The sequence below is a fragment of the Ictidomys tridecemlineatus genome, unplaced genomic scaffold (assembly GCF_052094955.1).
Source record: "Ictidomys tridecemlineatus isolate mIctTri1 unplaced genomic scaffold, mIctTri1.hap1 Scaffold_36, whole genome shotgun sequence".
Classification (NCBI taxonomy): domain Eukaryota; kingdom Metazoa; phylum Chordata; class Mammalia; order Rodentia; family Sciuridae; genus Ictidomys; species Ictidomys tridecemlineatus.
Window position 1 is genome coordinate 1,103,155 of NW_027522439.1, and position 14,804 is coordinate 1,117,958.

Consider the following 14,804-nt stretch of genomic DNA (forward strand, 5'->3'; position numbering starts at 1 on the left):
TACAGCCCATCTTTCAGTGGGTGGACTTCCTTTTTCTCACAGATTTCCTTGCCATTTTATAACCAGCTCACTGAACCATGGAATCAAGACCCCTAGATTTACATTGTGTCCCATTACTCTATGACTTGTGGAGTGCCTGTATCTCTGTTGGACACCAAGAAATAATGATGGCTGGAACCAGATGCTGGCAGACAAAGAATTCTGAATATCTTGGAGGTCAAGTTATCTACAAACACAAACTGTATGTGTAATTAAATTATGCATATCTTTGGTTACAATATGTATAAATCAAACAAAGAAATTGAAAGGCAAATCTTGCCGCCCTCAAAACTGAATCGTAACACACTAACACTCAGATGTACAAATATTTGGATTGCCAGAATTTTTATTTTGTTGCTACACATCTCTGTGCTACTTCAAAACATGTTTAGCCACTCCTTAGACATTTCAACTTTAATAATTTGGGATGTGCATGTACTATAAACATTGTGTTCGATAAAGCATAAAAGCAAAATTCATGTCATCTCACACAAAGACTTTTACACTTCTAGCAGTTGACCTTACTGCCAATGTTTCTGATACATCATTCAATCTAATTTTCCAATCCACTGAAAACATTCTCCAGTTGCTGAGTGACTTCATAAATTGTATTTATGACCCTGGTCTTAAGTTTCTTCAAATGATGTGGCTTTGATGAGTAAACTGCAAATTTTCTGCAAAGTCTCATAAAAAATAAAAAGTAGTCAAACGAGGACAGGTCAACCAAATGAGTTCCTGAGGGATTTTCAGTATCCTGTTCTCTATCAGATAAGACTAGGGTGCACAGCTTTCTCAAGCATGGACTTTGATAAAAATCTGGAAATGGGGTAACTCTGACTTTTTTTTATTATTAAACTGAAGAAGGAGCAAGATACCAAATTAGAGACCAAATGTTATAAAAGAGTAGCACATTTTGCAAAACACATCTGTGCTTCCACAGAAAACATGTTTCTAGTTGGCTCAGCAGAACTACCTGAGACACAAGACGAACCTAAAATTTTCTGAGTTATGGCATGCCCTGCTGGGGGGCAGGGGGAATGATATACTCCATTAATAACAATCGTGGCAGAAGTCTTGTTTTCAAATGATGCAAACTTCTCCTTGCTGGCTCCTTGGGTAAGGACATTTCCTAAGCTCTGTCACCAAGGAAAAGGGCAAGCAGTGCAGACAGGGCATGAGGATCACACCTAATTTCCCTTTTCTGGCATTCTAATGCTCCCATTCACACGTGGCAGCACATCCGTTCCACTGGATTTAGCCTAGTTTGGATCAAAGCTTCCTCTACTTAATTTAACAGATTTGTTCAGGTGGAAGGTCTCAGAGGAAAAACAATGTTAGTAAGTGGGGATTTCTGAACATATGAATATGTAGGTCATTGGATTTTTAAATAAATTAGAGAATAGTTTATCTATTAAGGAAGATTCACTGTACATATTTTATGAAACTTGCTCATTATAGGTCAGTGGACATCAGTAATATTAAGTCTTTTAAAAGATCATCAAAAGATTTTTCATACTTGCATAATCCTACAATTGATTTTTAAGTCCATATTGTAACAAGGCAAAATAATGCCTAAGATTAGGATTCATAACTGTCAAAATGCAAAGACAGAAACACAAATAAGAAACTTATTTCATGTCCATAGACCTATTAAGTGAAAGTATGTCAACACTAAGACAAATTCAGGATATAGACAAAAAAGAAAGAGTATGGGAAAAATTAAACCTGACAGAGCAGGTTTAATTTTCTGAAATTATTACTTCAGAGACACCATCTACACCTCTACATCCCTGACAAAGCACTGAAGATTAAGTAGGGCCAAGGAGCAAAACTATTCTGAAACTCACATGATAACATCAGTCACCTTTCAAACTAAGTAAGGATGGTTTTCATTCAAGTCTACTTTGATAGAACTTTTAAGGCCTCATACCTCATATCTGTTTCTTCCCAATCTCATTCATATTCAATTCTCTCTCTCTCCCTCTCTCTCTCTCTCTCTCCCTCCCTCCCTCCCTCCCTCCCTCCCTCTCTCCCTCTCTCCCTCTCTCTCTCAATATCCCTAAGTCAGTAGTCATCTGGATAATATCAATAGCAATCCAATGACTTGTAGAGTTACAGGTTTAATATAATAGTAGTGATAATAGTTTCAAAGTGAAACTCTTCCTACTAGTCCCATAATAGTATATGGCTTTTGTTTTGTGAAAATAATGAGCATAAAACTGACAAAACTGAAGTTTTAGGGGTTTTTGTTTGTTTGTTTGTTTGTTTGTTTCTGCTGGGGATTGAACTCAGGGGCACTCATTCTATTACTGAGCTACATCCCCAGTCCTTTAGTCCTTGATTATTTTGAGACGGAGCTTGCTAAATTGAGTCTGACCTTAAACTTGCAATTCTCCTCTCCTGTATTGCCGAAATAACAGGTGTGTGCCAATGCACCCAATTTAATGAAGATATACTTTATTCAAACTACTACTGGCATGATATGACCAAATGTCAAGTAGGCTATCAATGACATGGACCTATAATCTGGAATTTTTTTAAAAAATCCTGAGATTAAATACTCCCATGCAAGTGATTTGTTAAGTCAGGGCTTCACAGGAAACTGGTGAGATATAAGGAGGGGAAGAAATGCAAGCAAAGTCCCAGGCATGGCCTGATTTTGCAGAAAGTTCTGGAGAGGAAGAGCAGTCCTTACCACAGTAGACAAGGGAGCTGGGCTGTCATCTTCCTGTACCATCAGACCATTGTCTAACTAAGCATTTCCAGCTCTCTGCCAGTGTGAGCAAAGCAAAATCCAAGGAGAGCCCTTAAATGAAATGCCCAACAACAGATAGAAGCTTTTAGAAATGAAAGCCTGGGGTGGGGCATCAAAAACAGAGCAGGGATATTGTGCACCTCAACTTCCTCTGATGTACTGACCATAGCATCTTGCTTAGTGACTACAGTGAAAGTGCTTAGAAATGAATCATAGGATTGCCTGAATACTAAGGACCAGGTCAGAAAATACCTTATCACTTTCACCTTACTGTTCTCCTGGAATCCCATTTGCCATGACATGAAAAGCCAGTCTAACCATTTCTTTTAAAAGACTGGTAAAGACATGGTGCTTGGTAGCATTCTGCACCAGAAATCAGAACTGTTAGTCTCATGGTCCCACTAGAGCCCACAATGGAATTTCATGACTTCAAATAAAGTCATGAAGCTGTATCTCTTGCTCAGAACAAGTGACACAATTTTTATGTTCTTAGAAGAGACAGTAAATGTTTTTGTTAACACACAGAGAAAAGTAAGAAAAAGAACCCACAATAATAAAAGAATCAGGTTGTCTCTCTCTGACTCCAGCAATGGCCATGACCTTGTCATGAAGCACGGGTGGGGCACCATTTCATCAAACAAATTCACTTTATGCTTCTTAAAGGCATATTTATTAAAATAAAAATGCATTAAAAACAAGCTTTTGGAAATATAGTCCTTAGTGTTATTTAACTTCATCAAATGGTACTATGGCAATGATTCTGCCATACATAGCAACTAGTTTCTCTGTAAAGAGCTTGGCATTTTCAAATGCTATTTATTATGAATTTTAATTTTTCATCAAGTAGTCTTAAGCATGAGAAATGAAGCAGATAAGGTATTTTATTTCCAATTCTAGCTGTATTTTAAATATTTATATATGATTTCAGTTTATATACACATACACAAGCTAGATTTCTTCTTGGTAAAATCACCAAGTACATATTCAGGAATACTAATTGTAGGGTGATAAAAATATATTTATTTGCTTTCTTATTGAATTTGATAATAAATGAGTACTAAAGATCATGAAAATATTTTCTTTCTATAAAATATTCAAGCATATGAGGATATCTACATATTAGTAATTAAGTTTGATATCAGCTTTAGGTGCCCATCAAATGAATAATCTGAATGTGTTGCTCTGAGTAAAAAAAAAAAAAAAAAGTTACAATTCTTTTCTATCCAAAGACTAACAATTCATTTATATTATCTGCAACATTAGTTTTTTATTATAGCTGAGAAATTATTATGTCACTCATAAATGTCTGAGTCCATTCAAAACCGCCCATCCATTTGGAAAATCCATGGTGGGTTTCGTGGGAGCGTAGTAGACCATATTTTCCATTTAACAATGCTGCTGGTAAAACCAGCTGCCCAGTCTTGCTGTTAGTGACTACAGTACACATAGCAAAAACAATCTGCCTGCTGACCTCCTGCTCAAGTTCAAACTATGTTTCTGTCAATACCATCTACCTTGATTAGGTTGGGCTTTATACACAACAGGTTATGATCCCAGAGGGATGAAAAGCTTTCCCAAATTAAAAGCAGAATTTTAAAAGGAAATACTCATACATTCCTATGCAGTTTCCATTTGATATCCTCAAGGCTGGCCCAGGAACTCAAGCTCATGTTGATTGAAAGTGAATGTTTCTTTCTGGGTGTAGCCATCTTGCAAATTTAATGGAAGGAGGAAAATAAAAAAATGTGTTCCATGCTTCAATTAGACATTTTATAACTTGGCACTTCAAAGATGGCAATGCCAAAAAAAAATCATTAATCCATAAAAAGAGACAAAATGGACTGTGCAGAAGACAGACCTGTAGGAGTCCAGTGCTTTGGCCAAGCACACCCTCTCACCAAGACTGTCTATCTTTGCTCTTGCCTCTCATACTTCATGCTATTTGGATAAAAATATATACTGTATTTGCTTCTAAAATCTAAAGTAATACAACTATGCTTTCAATTTTATCTTTAGCCAGAGGAGCTGTATACACAACCAGGCAATAAAATGTTGGCTAGGCATGAAATGCCTATTCATGCACATGGATGATAGATGAAAGAAAACACACAGACAGAACCGCAAAAACAGTCAAAAGATGCATCCTTCCAATTTGCATTTTGCAGTAGTTTGCAAAAGATTTGCTCAAAAGGACCACAGCTTTTCATAAACCCAGTCCAGAGATAACTGTAGACACACAAATGCTATAGCCTAAGCACTTCAACTCACAAGAGTAAAGTGATAGAGCAATGTTTGGAGCATTCATGGCTCTCCCAAACCTCTGAACTCATTTTCAAGTGATGTGAACAGATAGTTCACTGACAATGACATAAATTAGCTAAGAGTCAAAGAAGCAAGAGATTTTACCACTCTTTGTCCCCCCTCATACCTAATATGTCAGTATCAAACCTCAAACTAGCCCACTCTGTTTTCTTCCCTGTTGCCAGTTCAGCAGTTCCATCATTGCTGAAACTTATTACCTATAATTACATTTTGGGGTCCATCACTAGTTTGTGCTAACTTCAGCAAGGACCCAAACTACCTCACAAATACTTTAATCTCAAATTGACTGCTTTTAAGTTGACCACCTGCTTTTAGTCTTCTTTGCAACCCAAAATTTTATTTATTTATTTATTTATTTATTTTTAATTAGTTGCTCAAGCAACACCAAATTTTAGAAAATGTGGTTTGCTTCTGTATCCTCAACAAGTGGTTATTCCTTGACTCCTAAGGCCTGAGCGGCTCCTCCCTCTACTACTGAAATGAAACTATACTGTAAAATTTGCCAAAGACTTCTCCCAACCAATCATCAAATCTTATGGAGCAGTTTCAAGCTTCTCCTTTATGGACTTTACACACATGAAGAGTCCTTCTGGAAACTACTTATGTGTTCTCTACTCTCACCACTATTCCTCCACTCCATCTCCACCTGCCCCAGCTCTTCTGACATTTCTTCTGTCTCTCTTCTTGGTGTGGTTGGTTGGTGATAGTTCTCCCCCTTCCATTTCCTAATTTTTTAAATTCTGGGCTCTGTGAAAATTCTTCTAATTTCTTTCTCTACCCCTGACAACTCTGCTCAGTACTAAACTCCTATTTTCAAGGACTGTTGTAAATCTTCAGAAGAAGTCTGCTAACATTTTAAAGTCAAAATAAATCATTCCAAAACAATCACTGTAACCTTATTCCAACCAATCTTTCAATGTCCTTCTTAATTCTTTTAATACTACACCCTTTTTCTCAGTCACAAACCTTGGCATTATCTCGATTTCCCTCTTTACCCACTCATATACTTTCTGTGAATTTTATTCCCACAATATTTATTGACTCACAACTCTACTCCATTGCCACCAACCTAGTTTAAAACTTCCCCACTTTTCAGCTGGATACTTATGGCAGCCTTTGAAATGATCTTCTCTTACTCTCATAAGAAAAGGGGGAAAATCCTTCCCAAGATCTAATTTTGGTTATTGGATCACAGAATATTCCTACATAAGACCTTCAAGAGTCTCAAGTACCTAAAGATCAAAGTTCTTAGCATGACCCTGTTCCCATCACCATCTTTAAGTTTTATGATCTATCTTTATTATAAACTACCAACTATTCCCACATATTTGATGCAACATTTTCTTGTGAATCTCCTTAGCTAAAATGCTCTTCTTCTCCATCTTTGCCTATTGAATTTCATTTAATTTTCAAGATCTAACACCCCAACCTAATACTCTAGTTAGTTGTTTACATGTGTTCAGCCATGATCTTTTTCATCTTTTCATCTGCACAGAGAGAAGCTTGCTGCCTCACATTTAGTAGGGTGGCTAACTCCAGCCTACTGTGTTCTTGAAGACTTATCACATTCATTCTGGAATCCTGGAAGTATTCCCCAACCCAAACTCACCATAAACCCCCATTGTGGTATTTGCTTACACTATCCTGTGTTGTTTAACATACATTATATTTTATATAACTATTTGGTTATATTTTGTCATATTAAATCAGATTAGATCTCTGAGGCTAAGCACCTTTACTTTTTCATTACTCATACACAGAGGTTTGATTAATAGTTTTCAAAGTGAGGCTCCCAAGCCAGTAGCATCAGTATCACCTTGAACCTTATTGGAAATAAAATTTGGGATGGTGGGGGGTCCTAACTCAGAACTAACTGAATCAGAAACTCTGGGGTAGGCCTGTAAATCTGTGTTTAAAACAGCCCTCCAGGTAATTTTAAAGTATAGAACAACTGTGATAGTATTTCATGACCAAAGGATAATTTATCTAATTTATGTGTTCTGAAATGCATACAAGTTTTGAAGAGGTAAAGAATAATTAAGAACCACAGATGGCAAAGAACCTTTCAAATAAACATATGAGTAAACTGTTTACCTTTTATCATTTAATGTTATATTGTCATATATTCTTCTAAAATATTAAAAATACGAGCAAATGATCTGTTATCAATATCTCAAATCTAACTTGCACATTTTGAAGGGATTAGAGAAATTGTGACATAATATAAAAGTTCAAAACAAGATAAACAATAGATTAGGCATGCATAAATAGTTTTACAAATTATCTAACAACAAAAAACAAGGGAATAATAATCACAGAATTTGGGGCTAGGGATGTGGCTCAAGCGGTAGCGTGCTCGCCTGGCATGCGTGCGGCCCAGGTTCGATCCTCAGCACCACATACAAACAAAGATGTTGTGTCTGCCAAAAACTAAAAACTAAATATTAAAATTCTCTCTCTCTCTCTCTCTCTCTCTCTCTCTCTCTCTCTCTCTCTCTCTCTCTCTCTTTAAAAAAAATAATAATCACAGAATTCAAGATAAGGTTAAGTCCAGGGACAAGTATATGAAGAGGTAAGGAGGAAAATAAACACAGACCCAAGCTATAAGTACTATTCTGGGTCCTTAACTAGGTAGTAGATTCATAGTAGGTTCACAAATGGTCATTACATTACTAAAATTAATTAGTTTATTAATTAATTCAGGTCATGCATTGATCAAATGGTGAAATATTTCAAGATCAAAGAAATATTAACATAATTATATGCACTCTGATATGCCCTAAAAATTTTAAAGAGATAAATAAGAATTAAGACATGTCACAATTGTATCCCTTTCTTAACCACTGATTATGATGAATGTTAACTGTACCTGTGTACGGTTGAATGCCACTCTTGCAAAGACAGCTTGGGATACACTGGCCCTCTTCAGCTCATCTCTGACTTGCTGGTAGATATCTGGAGAGACTTCCACAGAAGAGTTGGTTGGCTCTGGCTTAACTGCTATAGGAATTGGTGGATGGTTCAGGAACTGCTGGTTGATGGCTTGTGGATGCTGGTGAGCCAAGAGCCGACTAACGGCAATCTGTTGGTTTATCAGATGGGCCATTGCAATTTGTTGCCTGACAAGTTGTGGACTGAGCTGTGGGGAAAGAAGACCAGGGCTCATGATGGGCTGTAACGCGGGCACTTGATTTCGGATTGGAGTACTGTGGTGGATTTGGCTATGAGGAGACTGTTCGTTGGTTTTCCCCAGGGATGCCAGCTGGTTCATATTTGGTAAATGCATTGGACGCTGGCCCAGAACACAATAGTCTGAAAGGTTTTCTCGTTCCACTCTTTCCACTGTTAAGAGATAAAAGTGATAATTCGTATTACTTTCATTGTTAAATTTATTGTTAATATAAAGAGTTCTGAACTATCACATTTTTGGTAAATTCATGATACAAACTTTTTTCAAACAAAGCTGGAAGCCCCAGAATAAAAAAGTGTTATTTTTTTCTGGGAAAATGTTACAATAGCTGATTTTTTTTTTCATAGAAGATATGAAAGTAAAAACTTTCAACTTTCTTGAAGCTTTAAAAGTAAGCATTTCATTGAGTATCCAAGACAGAAACCACACCATTTCAAATTCTAAATTCGCTCATATTCCCACGCTCTATTATCTCCCCTCATTCACAATCCTGAGAAACATAAAAGAACTAGTTATTCTTATCTTTTGTAATTCATCATCAGTGTAATTCATGTATAGCACATGGTCTCCAGAAAATGACCAGAACAATAACTCCTTCTCAATTATCTGCTACCTTGTAATAAAAATCTCATATAAATACTATTATATCACTATGGATATTTTCATAGAAAATGTTTACTGTATAATATACCCATTTACCTCATTTGCTATTGCTTTTATAGGAATGTTTAAGAAATGAATTTTTCAGTGATTGTGATATGCATTGAGATAAAAAAGAAATTTCATAAAATTCATAATAGCACCTTGAATTGTCATTGATTAAGATTAACCCAATACCATGCCAAGAGAAATAAGCCAAATTCAAAAATTCAAGGGTTGAATGTTTTCTCTCATATGCAGAAGCTAAAGTAAAATAACAAAAAGGGAGAGGGAAGCTAGGATAACATAAAGAACCAATCAAATATAAATTAATAGACAAGGAAAAGGAAATCCAGTAGGGTAGAGGAAGAAGATTGGGAGAGGGGAAGGAGGATGGGAGGATAAACAGGGAAGGAAAATGGGGGAGTCATGAACTGAAATCAATTTCCATGATTATATGAGTTTGTAAGAATGAACCCAACTATCATGTATAACTATAAAGCTCTAACAAAAATAAATAAATAAAGGGCCTTACAGTAAAAAATAAATAAATAAGTTTCTCCTCATTTTCTTGGTTATCTATTAAATGTTATCATACTTTAGTAAAGATTTAAAGATTAATCTTGAAAGAGAGAAGAAAAATTATGTATCATAGATGTACAAATATAAGGCAATTTTACTTATTCCCTCAAGTTTAGGAAAACAGGGGTCACCTCCTAGTCAAATCCTTATCTAAGCACTATATTACTATTTTATTATCTAATATAAAGTTTTGTTTGGAGAAAATATGTTGAGTTATAACAACTCCATTATCATTGGTTTTGAGAGCTTATAGGTATAATTTATCCATATCTGTGTTTGAGAGCAAATTTCAATAGTAATTATTTCTTACAATTCCAAATGTTCGATATGATTATATAAAAGTCTATTAAAGATAACATTAAGAGGCAATGTTTGGGGTGATTACATGCTAGGGATCAAAAGGATTCACCTGCAGGAAATGCTTTTTAAAAAGTTTATATACCATCTGATTCAAATGTATGATATGTCAAGATCATTGTACTGTCATGTGTAACTAATTAAAACAAATTTTTAAAAGTAAAAAAACAATAATAACTGTCTCTCTATTACACAAATGACATTTGTAGTTTGTCACAGATTTTCTAGTGAATGAATAGTAGTATTTTTACCAAAAAAAAAAAAAAATATATATATATATATACTGAGGTTCAAAAAATTAGGGTAGAAATTATGTGCACTGCAAAAATGGATGAGATGGCTCAAAACAGGAGATTTAGTAATGACAAATCACTGTTGCCAAATCACAAGTGAAGAATTTGAATAAAATCAATCAGTCAATAAAATCAATAAATGGAAAAAAATAGTATTTTTAAATTAGTATCTTATATAACATGATTTTAAAATATGTATAGGTAAGTAAATTAATATGTTAAAAATTTAGGTAGAAAAAGCTTATATATTTAAAATTTCTCATTGAAGAAAGAGGTAAATTCCCATATCTTGGAATTATAATATGTTATATTTATACATATTTTTTACTTCTTTAAAAAAATGATTTGGGGGGGTAACTTTTCAATGAACTCCCAAATAAGTCAAAAGTTTACCTCACATTCCTTTAAGGGTTCAATTTCTAACTTAATCTTTTCAATGTAATTCATTTAGTTTACATATCACATTTCCTTCATAAAGTTCAAGGTAAACAAATTGTTTTAATCTTCTCCTCCAAAAGCATACATTTCCCAATCATTGTATTAATTAAACTTTAAAGTACATAGTCTTATAACCAAACCCAGCAAATGGTTAGGAGCCTTCAGATAAGGTAATCTAATACAGTCTCATTGAAAGGAATTACTATTATAATTTCTTTATTGAAAGAAGATGTAAAGAAACCATGAACTACTTCCAGAGTAAAGTCATATTTTATAGACAGAAACACCTGGCTTCAGGTAAACACTTGATTCATTTGTGTTTGTTTGCTTGTTTTTTAATTCAAAGTAAAGATAAATTTAATATTAAATTGTTATGTCTTCATAACATAGTTTAATAGCTACTTAAAAAGCATAAACTTCCCTCTCTTATAGAATGCATTATTTTCAAAAATTTGATTACATTTGAGGGAGTTTAGTTTTTTGAGATATATCTAAAATAACATCACAACAAAAACCTCCATTCATACATCTAGTCATAATTGTGCAAGCAATTAAATGTATATGTTAAGAGTTCCATAAAACCTATATGAATGGGTGCAGTAAGATTCATAATAATAATGTATTAAGCTTATGAGTAAGAATTACTCCTATCCTTATAAGTTCCTGGATTCTTTTAACTTAATATAGTTAAGAACTGTGAATGTGGAAGTACCCTTAGAGACAGGTAGTAACACCATTAAGTACTAACTACTTCATAAATCTAAACGAAGAAGTATGCATGCAGGTGCTACCCACTACCCATCCAAGTAGGTTACAGCCAGAGAACTGCCTACAGAGGAACTGGGAGAGTGTAAGAAAACCTGACCAGTGCAAGGCACCAACTGCTTCCTTAAGCTTGGCCAGCTGGCTTTTCTTGTACAGTCATTACTTCCAAATTTTTATAAAAATTCTGAATTTAAACATGATCTCTCCTAATTTTTATGTTTTGGCAACTAAGTTCACTTTCAAAATACAGCCCAAACCAAACATTTCTGATTGTTAAATCCAGTTCAAGAGCTATCAGTTTTTAAACTTCCACCTAACAGACTAACAACACACCTTATGATTTTTAGTCCCTGACAATTCTACCAATCAAAGTCAGGTCTTTTTGCTTCTAAAATATATAGGAGGAAGAAAAAAAAAAAACCATCATCCAGACGTTAAGAATGCCTAAGGATCAAATGCTCATCAACAGGCTGCACTGCACCCCCGCTGACCAAGGGAGCATATGATTTAAGTAATGGGTTGCACAGATTTTGCCTAATCTGAGAAACCTTCTCATTTACTTCTAGCTGGCACTCTTTTTTTTTTTTTTTTTTTTTTTTTTTAAAGAGAGAGTGAGAGAGAGGGACAGAGAGAGAGAGAGAGAATTTTAACATTTATTTATTTTTTCTTAGTTCTCGGCGGACACAACATCTTTGTTGGTATATGGTGCTGCTGAGGATCGAACCCGGGCCGCACGCATGCTAGGCGAGCGCGCTACCGCTTGAGCCACCTCCCCAGCCCCTAGCTGGCACTCTTATAAAAATAACATCAGAACAATATTTTTAGCCTCTTAAGTTACAGCAGGTGAAATACAAGTGCTCTTAAAAAATAAAAAGGAAGAAAGAAAGCATCAGAATGTGCCAGATTCCCCATCCCCCACTGAAAATAAAGTGAGAACATCACTACTTCTTTTCCCCTTTTCTTTCCTCCCTGCCTCCATTCCTGCTTTACTTTCTTTTTCCTCTCTTTCCCCACTCTCTTTTTCTGTCTCCTTTCTGCTTTCCCTTCCTTCTCTCTAAATAATTAGAAAGTCATCACCAGGGCTGGAGCACAGAACCGACTGCAGCACCTGGTTTTCTTTCTCCTTTTTCACTGTCATGGAAAACCCCATGTTAAGTCTGTCTGAAACCAAACCAAGAGCAACGTGGCTCTGAGGCTCACTGAGTCTCTGCAATGTTCAGCCATAGATCAGAAGTGGTAAAAAACAGTGAAGGATAAAAAGTTCTGTTCTCTTTCACAAGGGGAAGCACCGCAAATAAAGTCAACAGACTGAAAGAAACGTGAAAAACACAACCGCTTCCAGGGCTTTTAAATTCGAGCTGCGTTTTCATTCACAGTGAGCTTGATTCAGCTGTGGCCAACTCCTGCAGGAGACTGTTGGAGCACAAAGTGCTGGAAAGTCCCCAGACAGGACACAGCTTGGGGAACTGTCCAGGAAAGGGGGCCCCCCAAATGCTTCTAGGCCTAGTAGCTGCAAGGCTTTTTGTAGTGACTTCCAGCCTCTGAGAAAGGCTCCCAGCCCAGCAGCCTTGTAGGCAAATGGTTAGATCTGGAGACTGTTCAGCCTTCTGCAAAACTCAAGAGTTCCAAAAGGCACTTCCAGATTGCTTTAAGCTGTCTGTGACTTCGTGAAAACTAAAGAGAATGGGCCACCATTCTCTAAACACCACCTCCCCCCACCACACACCAAGGACTGTGCCATTTAACTTCAAAGGCCTTTGTAGCTGGTTATTAGATTGAGGGGTAGGGGGGCTCCTAAACCCCCACCTAGTTCTAAGTTAGAACTTGATGTTCTAACCAAGAGTACCCAAGCACCATTGGCTATTCATGATATCGCGTGATTCATGGCCATTCACAGAAAGTTACACACCTCCTCAGGGATTTATCTGCATTACAATTAAAAAAGACATTTGATCCAAAAATCTCTTTTTAAAAAAAAAAATTTCAAGCAATGTTACTATCCAGGAAATCAAACCAACTATTTATTTTAAATATCGCAAATCCCAATACATAGTTACATATTTTAAGTTATTGCAAAAACATTTTCAACACACACACACACACACACACACAGTATTATATGCCAATGTTCTAAATATTCTGGCACTTAACTCATTTTATTGCAAATTCTTTATTGCAGTTCTGGGTAAATATCTTTTCAGCTGTCAGGAAAGATGTATGGCTACAAACAGAGACTTCATGGCTAAACTGCCAGGGTTCGAATCCCACCACTGTAATTTGGGAGATGTGAAGTAGCCTTGGCAGGTTACTTAACTTCCCTGTGCCTTAGTCTCTTCATATACAAAGTGTGGGTCAATAAGTGTTACACCATAAAGGAAAGTTACATAGATTAAATGAGTTAATGTATGTCAATACTTAGAACACACAACATACACAGTTCAGGTCTTTGCATCCCAGAGGCTCAAAGTGTGATCCTTCAGTATGAGTAACATCTGGAAGGCAAGTAGAAATACTAATTCATGGGGTACAAATCCAAATCTCTTAGGGTTCTTATGTGTGCTAAGTTATTGGTAGGTACACTAGAGTTTGAGAATCAATGAGGTATATTGCCTTTGCTTTTATATTGTCCTTTCAGATTATTCCAGATGCTTTTAACTGTCAAATGACTTTTATGTGTGCTAAAGTTTGAGACTCATTACACTGTATTATCTTTGCTTTAATGTTGCTGTCTTTTGAGATTATATCAGACACAATTGACGTATTCCATTTTTCTCTCATCCCTAAATATACTAAAGATTTAATCTTACTGAATTTTAACTATGTTAAAAATGTAGCTAAGCATATTTTAAAATTTCTCTATAACTTCAGAAGAAGTACTGATTTCGACCTGGTGTTAAACGGCTATTCAAGACCAAATCCTACTTTCAAAGGTGCGGGATCTGAGTCAGTATGAGCTTCCCTGGGCACTAAACCTTCCTAAGGCAGGTTTCCTACCAAGAGTGGCAAATGAAAACCTGATGTCTTTCTTACCTCAGTACCTAATACACCTCTTTCAAACTGCACTCTTGGTAGGAAACATGCCTTTCAAACTCCTTGCCTTAGGAAAAATCTTAACTCAGAATTCTAAGGGAAAAGTTTAGATGATCAGTAGCATTTTGCTAAAAATCTTTGTTAAAATGATATTATAAATTTCATAAATATTTGTGTAATTATGATTAACAGATAAAGCATCACACTCCAAAAATTTTTATTAGGATATTCTGATCAATGTCTACTTTCTTCCAAAATATCATCTAAAGAACTGCAAACTTTTCTTTTGGTTCAAGTAACTAGGACATGTCATATCACTTTTGAAAATAAATCCCTATAATTTCTCTCATTATCAAAATGGAATCCTAGGCCCCATGATATATGCAAGAATAAG

The 14,804-nt window shown here is 35.6% G+C and overlaps 1 protein-coding gene across 1 annotated transcript in view; it reads right to left on the minus strand.

Annotated features, from left to right (window-relative positions):
• The window catches only part of LOC144373351 (DNA-binding protein SATB2-like), a 96,772-nt gene that overhangs the window by 61,272 nt on the left and 20,696 nt on the right, over positions 1 to 14,804 (minus strand). Inside the window, exon 5 of the mRNA XM_078036456.1 lies at positions 7,986 to 8,458. Within this exon, the coding sequence (XP_077892582.1) occupies positions 7,986 to 8,458 (473 nt within the window). The remainder of the gene's footprint in view (positions 1 to 7,985; positions 8,459 to 14,804) is intronic.